Source organism: Lissotriton vulgaris, chromosome 1_1 (assembly GCF_964263255.1).
Source record: "Lissotriton vulgaris chromosome 1_1, aLisVul1.2, whole genome shotgun sequence".
NCBI classification, from domain to species: Eukaryota; Metazoa; Chordata; class Amphibia; order Caudata; family Salamandridae; genus Lissotriton; species Lissotriton vulgaris.
Genome location: NC_141685.1, coordinates 600,875,717 through 600,895,834, shown reverse-complemented (window position 1 = coordinate 600,895,834; position 20,118 = coordinate 600,875,717). Strand labels below are relative to the sequence as shown.

The window sequence follows — 20,118 nt, the reverse complement described above, 5'->3', positions numbered from 1 at the left end:
TCCATCTTCAAATGTACCAAATTCTATTTTATAAATAGATTGACCTTGATCGATTGCTCTGTGCTTGCTTCATCCAAAAAACAAGTCTATTCATAAATCTAGCACAGGTGGCTATAAATACATTGACATTTCCAAAAAGATAGGCTATCTTAAAAAAGAATCAATAAACAGCAATGTAATTCCTTCTGCAAATAGAGGATTTTCTAACCAGGATTAAACTCAAAACAAAGAGGAATCCTGGGTCATCTTCTAACACGTCATCACTGTAAACATCTCACAGTCTGGTAATAGAAGTCTGTAATTAAACAGCAGCACAAGTTAAGACCATTTTAACGGGATTAGCATCACTTCATCAACCATCTGAATGTGAACAATTTAGTAATATGGCTACCTGAATTGGTAATTTGATTTCTCATTACTAACCAATGAATACTTCACTAACTATGTGAGGAACTAAAATTGCTGAACGATTTTGTGTCCAGAACAGTATTATTTCAAATTAGTGGACTTCAGAGTCATCTTTGTTAGAAATATCTGAAAGTTAGCATTTCTCAAAAATCGTCATCAGGGAAATAATTAGTACTTAAAGAAAACAATTGTTTTTGCAGGAGAATTCTTTCACATTGTCAAAACATTGAAGTAAGTGCCTGTTCCCAGGAGACATCTAAACGACCTGAACAATGGGAAGGTTGACGAGCTATTCAAAACTGCTGCATTCACAGCAATGAGTAACAATGACCATGGGTGTGTAATTGAGAACATCTATAATAACACCTCCTTTGCTCTTAACATGCCACTAATGAATGTGAAGAAACACAAGCTAGTAAATGATAAATGGTTTGACCACAATTTTGTTATCCTGAAACAACAGTGCACAACATTGATGGACAATGTTGTAAATAATAGTCTGAAAGGAACAAACCTGACTACACAATATGCAGAAGGACTAACCCAAATGGTATTTGGAGAAAAAAAAGTTAGATGTCTGATTGCACTAGTAAGAAATCAAATGAAGGATGTTTTTAATATCTGCATGCTAAAGGATAAATCTGAATCCTTACAACTGCTCCAGATGCCACAGCAAAATACTGTGAAGATCTATTGAAATTAGTGATCAAAACGTGAAAAGATCCATAGGTAGTGATAAATAATGTTCGGTCATAACCATACTGTCCCATTCACTATAATCTGCCAAAACTCTCTTTGACCATTTTCAACACAATTTCTGAGGAGGCTACATACAAGTTACCCACTGCAATCAAGCCAATTGAACCATATCCTACTTGCTGCATGAAGTAATACATCTCTCTAACAAATGGCACAACTAACTTGATTATCTATTTTTATCTGTGAAGGGTTTAGCATGAGTTCAGGAAGAAATGGCGCTCTGGCAAGTACGCTAAAATTATAGGTTGAGACTGAGCATGTGCGGTGCTGACAGGTCAGGGGGAACAAACCCAAATGAAACAACCCCTCCAAGTGTCAGGGTCAATGACCTACACAATCAAGTGGAAACCAATTCCTGTGCACACGTATCAGGATAATGGTTTAAGTGTACCATGTAAATTCTAGATAAATCTCAAACATTTCTTTGTCTTCGAAATTATGGAGGTCGACATAGTTCACTATTCTGGAGAGGACACCGTTAATCACTGACATGAGATCCTGGAGCGCGGACTGCCTCCATAATAAGACACACCCATCTTTTCACTGATGTCCCAATACCTGGAGACACATGGAAGGATCCTTTTCACCCTTCTGCCATATCCGTGTCGCTACCGGGTCGGAAGTATCACTGGCAGTGCGATTTTAAGACCTTTGTGACAAACATACAGCCCTGAAGAATCACAATTGTACCACGTTGTGACGAAACACCTGTTGGCTGGTTTGTTTTTTCTGTCTGTATTGATCTGGATTGACATAAAAAATCCATGTTTATGATACACTTGATGTCGACCTCCATTATTTCAAAGACAAAGAAATGTTTGAGATTTATTTAGAATTTACATGGTACACTTAAACCATTATCCTGATATGTGTGCACAGGACTTGGTTTCAATTTTAACTTGATTATCTCACCTCTGTGAATAGGCATAGTGCCTACCCAGTTAAAGCATGCAAATATCACGTCACCTCTAAAGAAATCCACAGCTGCCACAAACGTTCCAATAGGCTCTCATACAATTTGCAACCTACTATGTTGTAGCAAATTTCTGCAAAAATTCTTACAGTTCAGATTCAAGACAGTGTTGATCGAAATTACTGGCTAAATGACCTCTAATCAGGCTTTGGGCCCACTGAGAGAACAAAAGTAGTTCTGGCAGACATCAGAGAGGATTTCCTCATTGAATTAGCATAAGACCAGTACGCTAATTTATATTCATGACCTCTCTGCAACACATGCCATCACTGCCTACAATACTCAACTGATGAGACTGAAAACAATGTTGGGATTTCTGGAAATGTACTAAACTAAATTACTTTATGTTTTAGTGATCAAACTGAGAATCTTCTTCTTTTGCACTACAGCATTGTGTTCTTCAAGTTGGTGCACTCTCTACCTACTGTTTAACGTATATATGCACTGCTGCCAGTCCGGGTCAATTTACAGATGTATACAGGTTGTATTCAAATCTATATCCACCCTCAAAATAAAGATCACCAACTACCTAGACCACATCCAACAATTGTGAGAAAGCATCTTGTACCTAAACTGGGAAAAAACAGAAAAACTATTTATTTTAGGACAGCAGTCCCCTTCTCACCATGTCGACTGGCCTGTCAGCTGAAAACATGAGACTTATTATTGACTTGGAACTCTCCATCATTTCCCTAATCAATGCAAGTGTTAAGAGCTTCAACTTTCACTTCTCTGTGCTACAAAACATTCTCCTTCTTCAGACCACTCATAACATTGAACCTAGTGAAGAAGCTAAATAATAAACTACAAAACCGAGCTGACAAGACGTTTCTGAATTTATGGATGTCTGATCATGTCACACTAACCTTGAAAACACTCCACTGCCTCCCTGTGATGAAATTAAAGGCACTGCTGTATCTATCAATCAATCAGGAGTTTGTATAGCTTGGCTACTCACCAGTGAGGTGCTGAGGGGAAGGGGCTGCTGATCTGTCTGGGTGTGGAGGTTCAGTCAAAGATCCAGGTTTTGAGGTCCTTCTTGAATTGGGTAAACAACACAGATTGCATGAGGTGGAGGGGCAGGGTGTTCCAGAAGGCTATCCACAAGGCCAACTGGAAGAAAGAACCAATGTATCTACTAAAGCACCTACACATTACATATGCAAAAGGAACTTTGTTAAGCAATGATCCCGCAATACCTATGCAAATATCCAAAACATGGTTGCTGATCAAAGGATTTGTGGGTCTCAAACTCTGGAATGCCCTCAACTCCTTGGAGTTACAGCTAAACCAAACTAACTCCACTTCACGACATGTCCTAAAACTGAACTCTTCCAGAAATCGTTTCTTTTTTTTCTTTTTTAAATATTTTTTATTAGGGTTAGGATGCATTAAAGGACAAAGTATACCTAAAATCAATATACAAAAGAGTAGCAATAACAATCAAGGAATAAATAGATGCACAGTTAAAATAGAAATATACACTTATTGAAGGCCGATCTTATAAAACATTTTTTCACTAACATTACATTGTCATAGGGCCACCTAGCATAATCTAGCTTCCCTCCAGTTTGTTATGGGGGCCCAGATGCGTCTTCCCATCTCCCGTTTTTTAACTCCTTTCATTTCATATAGGCAGGATTCTACATTGTGTATACCTAATAATCTAGAAATCCACATCTGGGAAGAGGGAGCTGTAACATCTTTCCAGCCTGCCGAATTTAAAATCCTTAGTACAGCGACTGACATAAAGACTAGGGCTTCCTCTTTCTTCCCGAGATTCAACTTAGAGTCCGTACCCAATAACATCAGAGTCGGGGATAGATCGATCTTATGACCTAGCAGCCCCTCCCAAAATTTCATTATCTCGTCTCTTATTGACTCTAACCGATTACAGTGGAAAAACATATGTAAGATATCTGCTTGGCTATCATTACATCGTGGGCATCTATCATTTTCTCTTTCTCCCCAGGCGAATAATTTTGCGGGAGTATGATAAAGGTTAAAAACTGTTTTATAGTGCTGGGCCCGTAGATTAGAGGCCCGGAAAATCTTTTTATTCACATCAACATCCGGATTACCTAGTTTTATAGCCCAATTATGTTCCGTCTTCTCAATATCATCTTGGATCTTCATTAAAAGAAGATTATACAATGGTTTAATCCAGAAGTGACAAAGCCTTTTCCCATTTTTTAGGCAAAGCATTTAGGCCTAGGATTATCACATTGTCATCCATGCAGAGCTGTAAAATTTGTATATCACCATCAATGAATGCAGACTGTCAGTTTCACTTCCTCCTGCCAGACACCAAAGATCCACTGTCTGCTGTATGCTGTTTTTGCAGCACTGGATGTCTGTACAAAAAAACACTATGAAGTTATCACAAGATGACAGCCAGCACTTTACAAGTCACCTAAACAAACAATAATTTGAAAGAGATCATGTGTGATTTTCCCACAGTAGCATCCTTTCTGGATGGCACGCAACAGAGGTAATAGTGCATGACAAAAAGAGATGGGTTTGTGCATTGTTGATCCATTTATGTTCACAGTCATTTTATCCACAAGAGCGAGATGGTGTTGCCTTTTGTTTGTTTTTATCCCATGTTTTTGTTTTGTATGTATAACAGTTTTGTTGTGTTCTAATGACTTTTTAAAAGTATTGCATGGTTACATTTTAGGGCTTCATTGGAAATCCTGGTGTGGCAGGCCCCCTTGGACCAGAAGGAGAGCGAGTAAGTGTGCTGTCATGAAAACTGTGTTTCAGTAAACTTCTCCTTGAGCACACTTTGTAAGAAACATTTTGTCTGAAATTATTGGGCACTTGAGTGTTATCAAGTCAAAGTATATTTTGTGACGCAAAGTCTTCAAATATAAACTTGCATCCATTTAAAATCATTTACTGCACATGAAAATAAGTTATATTCCAAAAGTTTGATTGGCAAATCTGCTTAAAAGCATCATATTCATTAAGCTTTTACGTGACTGGTGTCTGCTCATCATAATTAGGAATACTCTTTTTGAGCTCTTTTTCTTTTTCTATATATTTAGGGTCCTCCAGGACCACCTGGAAGAAAAGGTCCAAAAGGAAGACAGGTACTGTATATATTTATCAGCTCAGATTTTTTTGTAGCTTAACTTTTTCCAGATAAAATAGGTTATAAAAGAGCAATTTTAAAGGAGAATTTGAAATGTTTAACTGAGACTTGTATTTTAAGAAAGATGAAAGAACTCTAAATGTTTTGTCATTACTGGATTCTACATATGCACAATCTATCTGCTTCAACCTGTGATCATAACACGGTTATGTCACAGCGTTGTTAAGGAACATACAATGAAAATAAGATGGCCACCCACACATTGTGGGTATTCAAAATCCCCTTGTTATGCATTTACCACATAGTATTGATTTTCTCACAAAAACTAGAAAGGTTGGTGCGTTAGTAATTTAGTAAGTGTGGAAAAAAGAGCACAAAACACCACATGGATGTGGTTAGAAAATTATGACTATGCACAAGCGTAGACTATGCATGTTATTAATTCAGTTTGTTGCTAGTCAATTGTTTGGTATTAAAGAATGATAGGAGTTTCAACTGCATACTCATGAATCTAGAAAAATAACATTTTCAAATTCACAAAAGAAAAGACATGTGTGCCATTTCCAATGCTATTTATACTCCATTGTATTTTGAAGATACATATATCTCTAGGAGCCCTATTTCTAGGAAAGTTGTTCCCATCCCTTGCTGCTACCATATACCATGTGGCAGTATATATTGATAACTCTGTATAACTGGGATGTTTCACATCAAGGGAATCTGATTGATCAGTCAATTAGAGTGAATTTGAATTGTCTGTATCACGTAGATTCTAAAGACGAAGAACATACTCTTTATTCACGATTACCCATGTACAATTTTATAACATCTGTTTCCCCCAAATTATCTTCCCCTTGTCAGGTGACAAACTTAGGAGTTGAGGAGTCAGGGAGCCATGCACAGCTTGGGCTTCCCTCCTTCAGCCCTGCTAACCTATGTTATATGAACATTAAAATGCATAGCGGGTATCCTTCACCCAATTATCTGTTTGCCTCCCCAACTTAAATGTAAAAAACAATTATTGGTGTCCTGGCACTCACCCCACCACCCTCAGCATTAACCTTCCCTCCACCACTCAAATACATAAATGCAAATGGGTAGCGTGCTGCTGCAAACACACACAGTCCTGTGAACAGTCTTTTCGGGACCGGACTGGCCGTAACGGGCATCCAAAGTTTTTCTGGGAGACTGAAGGATGCGTCTGGTTTTGCAGTGGTGAGTGCTGGTTTTGTTACTAAGTGCCGGTTTTGCAGCAGTGCTACAACATCGGCCCCCAGTAACAAAGCAGTAGTACTTCATACTTGCTCCCTCCCCTTCCCCACCTCGGGGGCTGATCCGACAAAACTGCCAGGACTGCATTAGGTTCTCAGTTCGGCCGTGATTCTTTCCCTTCCGAAGCTACACTGTCCACTTTCACAATGCAAACACCTGTGCTTACCATGGTGCAAATGGTGGTGCAAGAGAACTACTTACATTAGCCCCACTTAGCGGCACAGGAAGGCTACGGACCACTTTCTGATATAGACAAGGCTTTGGAGTCTAGTGTTTGTCATAACCACAAATAACCAGGCTTCAAAACCTGTGTGCTTGATCATGGCTTCCTAAGAATCTCTCCCTAACAAATCGATCTCTGTTTGCAATGATCACTTGTAGAAATTGTGCTCTAGTCTTTCGAGCAGTTTTGAAAGAATACGTAGATCAAGTAATTTTATGAATGTCTTTGACTGCATTTTCTGGAGCTTGTTAGAATTTGGAATCTGATGTATTACTGTAAATTGGATGCCTTAAAACTCATTGCAAGAAATTGTTGCTATTATGTTTCATAAATGTACATTTTTAATGTATTACTTAAGTAAATGGATACAGCAGCTAGTAGCAAAATACAGTTGTCAGAATCGCGTAAGGAGCTGATGAGTAATGGATATGTCAAGTTTGTTTTATGCAGCAGTCCGACAAAAAAAAAATAAGGTCATTTTTATTGGGGTTTCAAGTTCAGCATATAAAATGCAGCTGAGCAGCAACAGATGTGCTTGTATTTCTTACAAGTGAAAGAAATACCGAGACTTTGATAGGCTGCAGGTAGCACATCAAACTACCTGTCTACCTATTCTAATAAGTTTATTATCATAGTCTCTACCATCACAGGATCCAATCTGCGGAAAGCCAGCTTAAGAGATGTCGTTTAGAGCATATATTTTAGCAGAAAGATACATCCAACTCGTAGCTGTATGTATTCAGATCACATGAGCTGGATGTTAGCAGTACTTTGTGAAAAGGAGATGAGGAAAAGCTATCAAAAAGGCATCAATACACTTAATAATTGCCACTTGGGTAAGATGCAACAATTATTTTGCAAAAAATAATATAATATAATTATGAGTCTGACTTATTACCAGATTTATCAAGAAACAGATGTAATGTTGCATACATAGAATATCAGCAAATGCTTCTATGAATACCATAAAAGTGAATTTTGTAAGAATAAATCCAATGTGAATTAATTTATAGATTAAGATCCAACACAATGAGTCATGAGGATGAAGGATCTCGCAACATTTTAGAATAATAATAATTCTGCTCTTAGCACCACTAGGATAAAAGTTTAAATGTTTCTAATGACATCAGTTACTTGTAAGAGTTCACCAGCACTGTGTGTTTTCTTTGTACTACATAGCGGCCAAACCTAAAACAGCGAGTGTCATCTAGGATGAGACACCAGGATCCATAAAACAACTTCTTAGTGATCATTTCTCACCAGACCTATCCAAAAATCATCCCTAAATACCACCAACACTAAGCCCTGCTGACCATTTCAGGAACCTTAATCAGTAAAAAGTGACAAAATCACAGACAGGTCTCTATCAAAATTAGGTAACTCTTTTTTCCACTGAGGATATACCTGCCTGTATTGATGTTTTCTCTTTTCTTTTTTCTTCACCAAAAAAAGAAACTTGCCGTCCATTATGAAACAGAGCATAGCATATATACAGATTAGCATAACTAGACATGTGAGCTGCATATCTCCCTCTATTGAAATGGGACGTCAAGATCCAATCCATGTATATAAATCTCCAATTCTTCACCACATTGTGTTTTTAGCCCCATAAGACCCAAAAACCTTAAAACATGATTAAGATGTAACATTGATACCAGGCCTACCGTCATTGCTAACTGCAACACCAGAGGTTCACCCACATACACTCCTCCATCTTGCAATTATGGCCCACATAGCCATTGGTAAATGTAACCTAATACCATAATGCCAGCATAAATCAAAGTAGTTTTGACTAGTATCTGGAACACAGCTATTCCTACACTGACACAGATCAAAACACTGTCAAGTACCAAACTTACAATCCTTCTTGGTGCTATTGTTATCATTCCTCAAAACAACGTCCCCTTGTCAAACAACCATCTGATCCAGTCTAATCAACTACCCCACAATAAAATCCCACAAATTGAATCTATACAGAAGGACTCAATGATCGAAAAGACATGACTCACATGAGAGGTGTAACTGCTCAACTTATATATTTCATTACAGCCACTTATTACTGACCAGGATGCACATCTCTTATTCATTCCCCATCTTAACTGCTTGACATCATTCTAAAGCTGGTTTACCAGCCCGACATGATACAAAGTCTGCAAACCATACTATTCCATTGCAGCCACTCTCCTTACAGGCCTGGGGTCCTCAGCCCCTCTCCCCAGAAACACTTCACTTGAAACATCTACTCCGGAAAATGCACATCAACCCAAATGCTTTAGAATGTTCCTCAAAGAGCATTCCCCCTAACACACACCCAAGTATCCCACAATACATGCTATTACCTGTCTCCAGAGCTAGACACCATAAACAAAATAAAAAATCAGCCTATACAAGCACTTTAAGAGGAATCACCTCCTCTCAGTTCAGTGACCCATTATCTACACATCCCATCAAAGCTGTTCTCCTAAACTGTAAGTCTGCGGTCTTGAATGCAACTTCTCTATCTGCACTCCTTCAAGAATATGATGCTGTTGCACTAATGGAAATCAGTTCTTCTGATTATCCAGACCACTGTTGTACCCCAGCACACACCATTCCACACTTTGATAGAAAGAAACATTTCAGAGTTCTATCTTTCTCCACAAAAAGGACCTTCTAAGAAAAATTAAACTTATCCTTATGCTATGTTCCTCACAGTCAAGATAAAACCACACCACCCGCCTGGCAACAAAGAGTTGTATTGATGGTTTAATGTTTTGTCTACATAGTTGATTGGTAAACTTACCTTCACTTGTTATCAGATTTCAACCCCCACTGGGAAAAAGTTGAAGACACCAACACCCCCCCCCCCCCCACTCAAATCCTTCCTATCAAACAACAACCTACTGTAAAATTCCAAATTTCCTACTTGAAAAATGGATCTGCCCTGGCCCCGATTTTCATAAAGAAACACCATATGCAAAACCATAAACCTCTATGGTTTGATTTGTCAGACCATTTATTCATTTCTTTCAAAATCCTGACCTTGATGCACCCTATCAATGCTAACTGAAGACGTAAATGGTAAAATCTCGAAAATCTTACAAATAAACTGAAGGCACGCATTGGAAAATCTGGCTTTACTGACAAACAGAAATACACATAGAAATGCACATAGAATTTGTGCCATGTCTCTGTGCAAACTGACACTCTCTATGCCTCCTATTTCTGAAGCGTGTGTGTTTTTAACATCCCAATCTTTCAATGCTGATCTTTGTTTTCTACACTTGGCAGTGTAGGTACCAAACCGCACCACAAGCTTGAAGTGTGAAAACAAGGGCAAAGAAAGAGGCAGGATGCCAATGCCACAGTTTGCATTCTTGCATGCCTTTGTTAACACACATCACCACTTAAGTCAGGACTATTGGTTTTGCCAATGCTAGTTCTATTTAGTCATGTCCTTTGCTCATATTCACAAAGTGGTATTGAACTAGGGAATTTCAGCCACAAAGTGAATAATTTGTTGGCTACCTGTTGGTCTTGGGAAATGGGTGTTCTTTTTGACACAACACTATCCAGTTAAGAAATTTGGGGCACTAAAGAAATAGGCAAACCAGGTTAAGGCAATATTTTTTTTCACTCTCTGCAAGATGGACCCGAAGCAGCACAGGGCCTTTATAGTCTACATATGACTCTGTCCCAGGTCTCCCCAGTCTACAGTGGAATCTTTTCACACTAAATGTATATTGATGAAGTGCTTCAAAAGTTAATTGGAGAGTGAAAAGGTGCCTCCTGTGTGGAAAATTCATAGTGACATCAACAATACAGCTACAAAGGAGGAGCTCTATAACAGGTTTGATTACTATCATTGCACAAACGTCAGTGGTAAAAAGTGCTATTATGCAATTGACTAGTCTCTGTCTAGAGTGGCGCAATGGGTGAACAAGTATGAAGTCTAAAGTGACCCAATTGATCCCTGAGAGGACTGATCAAGTATTCCTTCATCACGTTGCTGTTACATTTTCTGAAATGGAAAATTCACTAGCAGAAGCTTGTAATTGTTAATTTTGAAGAGAACGCCCTGGCAAAACATATTTGCTTCTACCTAGTGGGCCCCTAATACCTTTCTACAATAACAAATATTGCTAACTGGCTAAACAAGCACTGACATAACCATGAAGTCTCGCCTTTGGGATCTTATAAGTGTTTAGCCATGCAACACATTATCCATTGCATTTCACTAGCCATTAAAGACATCAAAGTTTGTGGTTGATGAGCTATGATATACTGGACCTATTACTAGCATTACCACTACCATTGCTAATTTGCAGGGTGCCCAAATATTTCCACAGACAGTGACGCCCTTATAACTCCTGAAGATGAAGTTTACGCCTCTCTGGCCGATACCTGGCACTGAACTCCAGCTGCTACTCACAGCTCTTCTTCCGCTGACCTCTCACACATGCCCTTGTGCAACTACTGGTCCTGGCTGGTAAGCAAAGTGTGAATGCGCACAGCTTCCTGGTGGCAGCACAGCATGTCAGGAACTGACGTCTTTTTAAGCAATTATCCTGCACAATATAACCTCAGAAAGAGAGAACGGACAGTGAGCGGAGTCCCTGAAGAGCCTCAAAGAGGAGGCAGCCATCTTTGATCGGTGTGTCTCACGTCCACGAGGGGACGTGGGATGGAAGGAGATAACACAAACATGCACAGAAGGAAATAAAATATATGTTTGAGGAAAAAAATACTAATAACTCAGTCATCTGTCGGCCTACAGTTCTTCTGGGCGGTCATCCATTTTCTGCAAAGCCAGCAGAATGTCTTTATTTTCCATGCTAAAACTAGAGGAAGAGGGGGGAACAGAGCCATTACAAGTGTGACTGTGAAAATGAATTCTAAATAATAAATGCTGCGTTATTATACTAAGAGCTGCTCCCAAGTGGACATTTACTCAGACATTAATTCTGGCTGGCTGGAGTATTGCACATGCATATGCCACAGCAAAAGGGTGTCCATCTTCTATCTAGAGCAGTACTCCTAGGGGCAAGGGCATTTGCAATCTGAGCACCTCCACCCCCTAAAGAAACACTGCTCAGGCTTTTAGTGGCACACTGAAAGAATGCTCTATACAAACACCCTTCGAGTAGACCCCAACCGTAGTCGAGGAGAACGAATATCTAAGGAGCCAGCTGTGTGGCACACTGACTGAATGCACTAAACCCACACCCTTTGAGTAGGCCTCAACTGTGGTTGAGGAGAATGAATATCTTAGGGGCACAGCTGCGAGGCACAGATATATATGGTACATTTCACACAGCACGCTTACCACAGCCTTAGGGAAAACAGCCTCCGAATGTGTTATGGAGAAACACATCTCATAAAACATTACAATTTGTGGAAATCTATGCAGATGTCGGGAGGTTTACAGGGTACAACAAGATTAAAAGGAGCAGTTGTGTGACCTTTGAATATGTGTTCAGTCAAGAGTACTTGAGAAGGCCAAGGATTCTCAAAAACTCGCTAAAGCTCTGACTATGATCCCATGTCTCAACAGGAAATAATGGAAAAAAAAGTCCCAGACACAAAGCAATAAGCACCAACGTGGAACGATAACAGTAGTTAGGAGTTGCACCATGAGGGGGGGGGGGGGGGGGGGGGGACAAATGAGCACAAGGTGGAACAAAGAGGAATGATTACCCACTAGCATGCAAACATTTTTAAAGGATAATCAAAGGCAATGGGCAGGCTCAAAGCCCATAGAGTAATTACAACATGTCTCGAAGAGACAGCACATCCGCTGCCTAGGCTCGACCAGAAAATAGAACTATAGATTGCAAATAATTGATAGGAGTCTTCAAAATTGTAATGTTATTCTCACACACCTAATGTATTTGTCACAAATACGATTACTACTGTTAGGTTGGAAATTTCTTTGAATAAGGATTTTAACATGAAAAGTTGGGATTCACCGGCAATTTGTACGTATAAGACAGTGCAGTCAAAATCTACATCGGTACCCAAACTTAGAAAAGGAAGGAAAATCTGTGAACTGCAGGTAGTCCCATACTCCTGATCTAAGACAGACTTTTCTTGCTCACATAATATATACTTTGCACCACCCTGATAATTGTGCAACACTGTAAATATGTTTATAACTGCTACAGTGAAGCAATAGTCCATCAGATGCGGAAGAGTCCAGAAAAAGGTTTACATGGATTATTTAATAGATACTTCATTAGGGGGAAGTTTTAATATGTGCCATAGAATATTCCACTGTCATTGATATGTTTCAAAGTATACTCAGAAGTATGCGTTTCTATTTCCAAGGTCCCCCTATCGAGGTAAGCATCTGTTCTTTAAATGTGGTGTGTGGTTTGTAAGAACATTTAAGAATCAGAAATCTGAGTAGATACACCTGTTTAACTTTTTAAAATCAATGTACTTTACAATCTAGACGAGGAGTGATGTTTTCTGTAGGATGCCCTTGCACAGGGTAATAAAACGTTTATTAGGTAGACGTTCCATCCACACATGGCCAATGCTGACTCCTCAAGTGAAAAGAATTTAGTGCAAAGCACCAAACATCCATTTTGAGTGCACCAAAGACATATATCCCGGTTTTCAATCACACTGTGCTCACCTCATTTGAAAAATATTCAATTTTTCACATGGTGCCTGTACTTTTTAGATGTACCCCCTAACTGAGAAAATACACATAGAATGAAGTTGATATTTGATTAAGTAGAAATGTATCCGTGATCTGAATTAGTATTTGCAGAGCTGAATCTGTGATTTTGGTGATTTCTCCGGGTCAGACTGCAAAAAAGCAAAAAAAAACACAAAACGTCTAAGGTATAGTCCCTGAAGCTTTGATAGCATCAGTGCTTAATTTGAGCCAGTGGTTTCCAGTGCTCAGCACCAGAACTTAATTATCAACACCAGTGCTTATGGCAGTCTATCACACGGTGGCGATGTCTGTCTAATTTAGAGATGAGCACAACAACAGTATTTTATTAACTCAGTATACTTTAAAAATGACGAAAACCTATCATCTAAGTCATTCTGTAGCTTATGGGGCATGGAATAGCCTAAATTGTCGCACTTGCACAAGTGTGATGGTTAGTAGTTGTGTTGGCGCTGTCATTGGCAGCGCTGGTTGGAGCAATGGGTGGAGCAAGCTGCAGTGCACTCCTGGCAAGGGCCCTGGCACTTTTGTTGTTACAAATTAAGCAGTGGATGATATACGCATGGTAAGCTGTAACGTTGGCTCCAAATCTGTCCCAAAGGTGTGCTTTTTAACCCCTTCAGCGCGGCACGAATTTTCGCGCTGTACTGAAGGTTCTAATGAGCCTATCGGCTCATGACGGAACGGTTCCATCATGAGCACAGCTCAACCGACGCTCATGACGGAACCGTTCCGTCATGAGCATGGAAGGGGTTAAGAGATGGATTGCTTTTTGGTGCAGTCTGTTTTTATGGGATAGTGTGTCAGCTACATATGCCAGAATAGCACCATTCAAACTTTTTTTTCTATTTAATGTATAGCAAACGTCTGTGGCACATCAAGGCCTACATCAACATCAAAGCAGTTTGGACGTAGTATACACAATATACTAACACTTGTAAACGTCGAATATTTTCCTCCCCTGTATTTTCTGCACTTGTTAATGTTACTCGGGGCTTGGAGTGGCATCGATTATCTGCTGTGCTTTCTGCATATGATATCAGGAGTCATCCCACCTCATTCTCTCTTTCTCTGTACTAGGGATTTCCAGGGGATTTTGGAGACAGGGGGGCTCCTGGTCCAGATGGCAGTCCTGTAAGTAGCCGAGTGTGTCATTATGTACTTTTGTTTTGCATTGCACTGAATTTTCCTCGTTTTTTATTGATATCAATCTGCATCTATCTAACACGTCAAACAGAAGAGCTTTTTTCCTTAGAGATCTAACATTAGACATGAGTTTTTACTTTAGGAACAATTGACCATATAATTTGAATTTCAGTATATCTGTCTAAAAGCGGGACTAGATCAGACTGCGATTTGCAGTGTGGTTCTATTGCAGTCAACAACATAACTTGGCCCATGTCTCCCTATTGTGCCTTGTGGAGCCAGTGGTTTGTCTTCTTTTCTCCTTTGATCTTGTACCAAACATTTCTGTACAGCAGCTTCTTTTGCATTCCTCATATCCTTCGTCCTGTGGGTAACTGATCGCCAGATAGCTGCATGCTTTCGCTGCCACAGGACCTCGATTTCAGGCAGAGATGCTGAAGAGAAGCTTTGTTCAGATGATGTGTCAGGAGATGCGATCTGTTACAGGCTCAGCCTGTCGCCTGGCCCTCTAGCCCTATTTTGTTGACAGCTTAAACACACTGTGCTTGTCTGAGACTAAACAAACAACAGTTACTTAATTCTACTTTTTGGCTACTCACAAAATATGTGTGGCAATTGCCTGAAAATTCAGGGCCTAATTAATTAAAAAAGGCACAAATCTGAAACCACAGAAATATAACCTCACCTGGGTATGGAATTCTGACACTGAAATTTGCAAAGCTTTTCAGAATAAGTACAGAGAACCAATGTAAGCACACCGGGGCCATATTGTGCAAAGTGCCTCAAGGATGCAAAGCGCCTGTTCATCTACTTATAGCGCCCCTAGGTCAGGTTGGTATTACAAAAGATGCCACAGATTATTGTGCACCCCCTTCTGTAATATGGATCAGGCTGAGGCCTCCTCAAGGGGGTGCGCCCTCATTTGGCTTCATGTATTCTCCCATGCAAGTGGGGAAGTCCGTTTCCTTTACGTCCACACCATATTACGGATTCCTGGGCAGAGGTAAAGAGGTCATTAGCAGGCTCACTGACTATAGTACACATGCAGGTGATGCACAGTAAGTGTGCCCCAAAGGAGCCACACGGGTCCCAAAGACCTCTCAGGCATCCCCTTGTGAGTGGGTGCAGTCATTTGCAGCATCCACCTGCAGATGGATTCTCCCCCCCCCTCCCCCACCCCCCTTAAAAGAGAGACTGGGTCCCACCTGCAGTAAAAAGGAAGGTTGCCATTTTCAAACAGAAGATCTCCCTTTCACTAATGTACTGCTCACAGTGCAGGGGCACATTTTCACCAGCACTATAAGCAGTGCATTTTTAATAAAAGGACATAATGTCCCATATTGTCCCTGGTGCATACACTTGAGGGTGCACTGCAAAGCAGAGTGTAACAGTGAACTCGCTCTGTAAGTAGGCCCCTGGAAGAGTTGCCATTTACAGCTTTCCAGAAAACATTTGTGAACTCCTGTTGTGACCATTTTGACAGTATCTATTTAGAAATGTCCACCTGGTTAATGGCACTCATGGTACAACTACACAGTCGAAAATGCCATTAACCTTGTGCTGTGGCACATTTGTTTTCTTTTTTCTCCATAGGGAAAGTGCATTACATGTAGCAGAGCTGGTTTGAGCTCATTGGTATTGGCCAGGAGGGGTGATGATGTTCTGTGCATGGGCTGATCTTGAAGGTTTGCGGACGGGGGTCCTGTATGAGCAGAGATTGGAAGCACCCTAACTTTTCACTCTTTTCTTGACTATGATAGCTGTTTATATGAGTATAAACATTGGCACAAATGCGCAATAAAAAGCTTTATTACATTTCCCTGGATAGGGATTTACTCATGTCCTGGGTATGGGTAAATTTCCAACCGGTTACAAAGGGTCAGAAAGGACTTGGAGAATACTTTTGTGCTTGTGACTGTTCCCAAACTTACCAGTTAAAATGGAACAGCATTACTAAGGCTTACTAATATGCCCCTGTGAGGGCATGTATGTGCTTGAGTGAAAGTACAAGGTTGTCTTTTGTGAATATTTAATAAAAGCAAACTCCGACAGTTGCACATAAAAGTAGGATTTCCGTTCACAAAAGGCTTCGAGGATCAAGCCCTGGTACAGAAACACAGACCTTTGTTAACTTACAAAAATGAATGTATATACGTATGCTAAAAAACATGCTATAGGACTTACTCTTCCTACTGGTCAGACTATAATTTTAGTACCAATCATTTTCACTGTCGGTTTGATTTTTATACAGCTGTTACTCTTTACCTAGATTTTGCTTAAACATTTTAAATTAAGATTTTATATTTACAACAAGGGTTACACGTGCATTTGTATTAACTTCAAATTATAAAGAAGAAAATATAAAGAATCATAGGAACAGAGAGGTAACAGTCTCGCCATGACATACTATTTCAAGCAACTGAGACGATGTTAGCTGGAAAATGTACAGAGTATGTATCTAGCAAAAATCTACTTAAAGAGCTATTTCGTTACATTCTCCAAACAGCATTACTCTTAGATGTTTCAGCATCCCAGCATTTTATACTGCACTACTTATTCTTGATGTTAAACTGAACAAGACTCAAGAAGATTATTTTATTCACTTGCATCCTGAACCATCAGATTCCTAAATACTCCTGCACGAAGTAAATTACATTAGACAAAATGTGAAAGCCTGATCTTGCTTGGATCTAATTTATATAGTGCCTTGGGGTGCCTGGGCAGTCATTAGGAGACTATAGGCCAGGCATACTAAATAGTTTTGCATATGCAAACACTCCATTTTGTTGTCTGCAACCACTAAACAATTTCTGGCCATGCAATAAACCGTTTTTAGAAGTAAAGCTATGCTTTTACCGTCTCCTGATATCGGTTTAGAAATTAATAACAAATCACTATTCGGAATGGGTGTGTTGTAGGCATCTATTTCCAAGAGCAGTTCCTATCCATGTGTATAAGTAAACCATTGAAAGGTTGTACACTTCTAATTTAGGGTGGTCACCCATTCACAAAAAGGAACGACCTCCTCCAATTGTGAATGTTGAAAAATGTTGCAGGAAGAGGTGGCAATATCCCAGAGAACCACTACCACCACTTCCTCAAACTTTTTAAAAAAGAAAACTTTTTTTAAAGCAGTCCTGTTACTTTTAAGGGAAATGGTCTGTATTTATAAATTCTTGATTGAAAAACAATGATACTTAGTGGTCTGCTTACCCTTGCAGGCCACCATCATAGTGAATGTGTCCAATCAGATTGGTTTGTAATTTGTGACCTATCTCATGACTATCAACCCATTTCTGGATTTTGTAAACTGACCTCTAAGTACATAAAGTTGTTTGCAAACTCCCACACTGTTTGCCACAAATTTGTTTGACCGCGTAATAATACATCTGGCTCAATATGTATTGGGAAATATTCTGTTAAGTATAAAACAATGTTTTTAACTTTGAGTAGCATGTATGCCTTTACCATGCATGTACACCTGGAGTGATAATGACTGAACTAGCAGTGGGGTAGATATTATTGAGCTATGTTATGCTAAGAAGGTTTAGCAAGTGTGAACCAAACTCTAGAATGGCCATAGGAGTCCCCAACATTAATAGGTTTAAGAAATGACCGCTGTAAATTATAATTTTAGATAAAAGGATGATTTCAAGCATATTGTATAAAGTGCATTTTACAGTAAAATGCCAGGTTCTGTTTTTTTATCAGGGAAAGTGTCCTTTTCTTAAACTGCAGGCTCTCTAAATACAACAGAAATGCTTTATTCTGATTGACAGGTAAAAAAAGCATTTTTGTATTACCTTTTTTTATTTGATGTCTGAAAATAGTCCTGTTAAAGGCAGTTGATGATAAATGATAGCACCCTCTGTAAAACGCAGAGTGTTTTTTTAATTCCGTAAAAGTCCATGAAATGTATTCCTAAATCCCCTTCCATGATCACTCTCCCAATTTATTATGTTTTCAGATAACTCTTGTGATTAAATTAGTGGTAGAGCCGATGAAATATATTAGCTCCATATGATTGGGCGTTCTCTTTTTTTAAAATAATTAGGCAGGGGAGTCCAGTAGGGGAAATACAGGGATAGTAGTGTGGCTGTCAAGATGGTTTATGCATGTCTAACTACTTCACTCTATTTGACCTGATTAGTTGATTCCCAGCCCTTACTCAATCAAAACATCATTCCAAACATCCAATTTATTCCCTCGAGTGGCGAATCTGTTAAAAGTAAACAATACTACCGTGAGGTATGTCACTACCCCTGTCGGATGATCAGCTGAGTCCCACATCTAGATTCATATGGAGAAGTGATCTGTATTTTTTCCCTGATTGGACCCTGCCTTGTTGGCTATATTGACCAAGGTTTACATCAGTGCTCTCTTTCTTTTCCAGCACCACATTCAGGTCAATTTCCAGGTCATCTGAATATACTGCTTAGGAGTGGTCAAGGTCATAGGGTACCGTGTGGCAAATATTAGACTATATAACGAAGCAGTGGCCTCTATCTAAGGCGGCTCATTAATTATTATTATGCATCACTCACTTTCATTACTATGGGCCTGACGCTGAAAACGTGATGGGGAAGATGCAAATCTCTTCAGTCTCGGAATGACTTTGAAATTAAAAAGGATAAAGTGTGTCCTTTCCAATTAATGCATTTGTAGTACTCCTTGCAAATATGTTACCGTTTGGATATCCGGTTGCACTGTTTAACATGGATTTGAATTGTTTTGACAAACCTGTTATTCATTATGTAGAGTCTACGACTGTTTGATTTATTTATTAGTCATTCCATCATTCTGTAATTCTCGATGACATTCTAGCTTGATGCACATTCATACATTTGGCGTGCTTGCCATTTAGGATTTTAGCTTCAGAAAGGTTCAGTGGATGTAAAGCTGCCTAGTTTTCCAAAGAAATATAATCTCCTAGATGACGCTCTCCCTATGGCTGGACAACCCCACCAATCACATAGTAACATCCAGTAGGGTTTTCAGGATGAACAACACGTTTTCAACCAATATGCACTAAAATGCATCATTTTTAATATTCCCTCATGCAAATTTTATGTTGAAATATTTACAAAGCAATGGGGCGAAGACTCCCATCCTTAGCTCCCGAATTGATATAAACAAAGAGTAACACTAAACAGTAATTCTGAGTAATTGCCTCACATTTCTTAATATTTCATGCTATGTTGGTTTCATGACATTATATGTCACAATCAGTATACAGTACGGAACACACTAAAGAGTCACACACAATAACAAGCTTTGGGAAAGCCAAGAAATCTGGCATCATCTGCCAGCAGTCAACAATTCTTATTTTTGGCTTTTGCAAAGCTTTATGTTTAGGCTGCAGGGAGTTTGTCAATCTAAAAAAAACATTAACTAATTGACTAAAACCAAAAATGAAGTTTGTTCTCAAAAAAGAATACATTACCACAGTAAGACCTCCATAGCACTGAAGGGAACTACCTGGGTGTGGATGTACTCCTAGTAAAAGGGTAGCATGAAGTATCTCATTGTGAAGTCAGTCAATGGCTTCATCCCTTGATGAATGCCCAAGTGGGTTG

At 39.4% G+C, this 20,118-nt stretch overlaps 1 protein-coding gene across 1 annotated transcript in view; it reads left to right on the top strand.

Annotated features, from left to right (window-relative positions):
- The window catches only part of COL24A1 (collagen type XXIV alpha 1 chain), an 897,023-nt gene that overhangs the window by 381,401 nt on the left and 495,504 nt on the right, over positions 1-20,118 (top strand). The window contains exons 11-13 of the mRNA XM_086954096.1: positions 4,821-4,874; positions 5,191-5,235; positions 14,477-14,530. Of these exons, the coding sequence (XP_086810222.1) occupies positions 4,821-4,874; positions 5,191-5,235; positions 14,477-14,530 (153 nt within the window). The remainder of the gene's footprint in view (positions 1-4,820; positions 4,875-5,190; positions 5,236-14,476; positions 14,531-20,118) is intronic.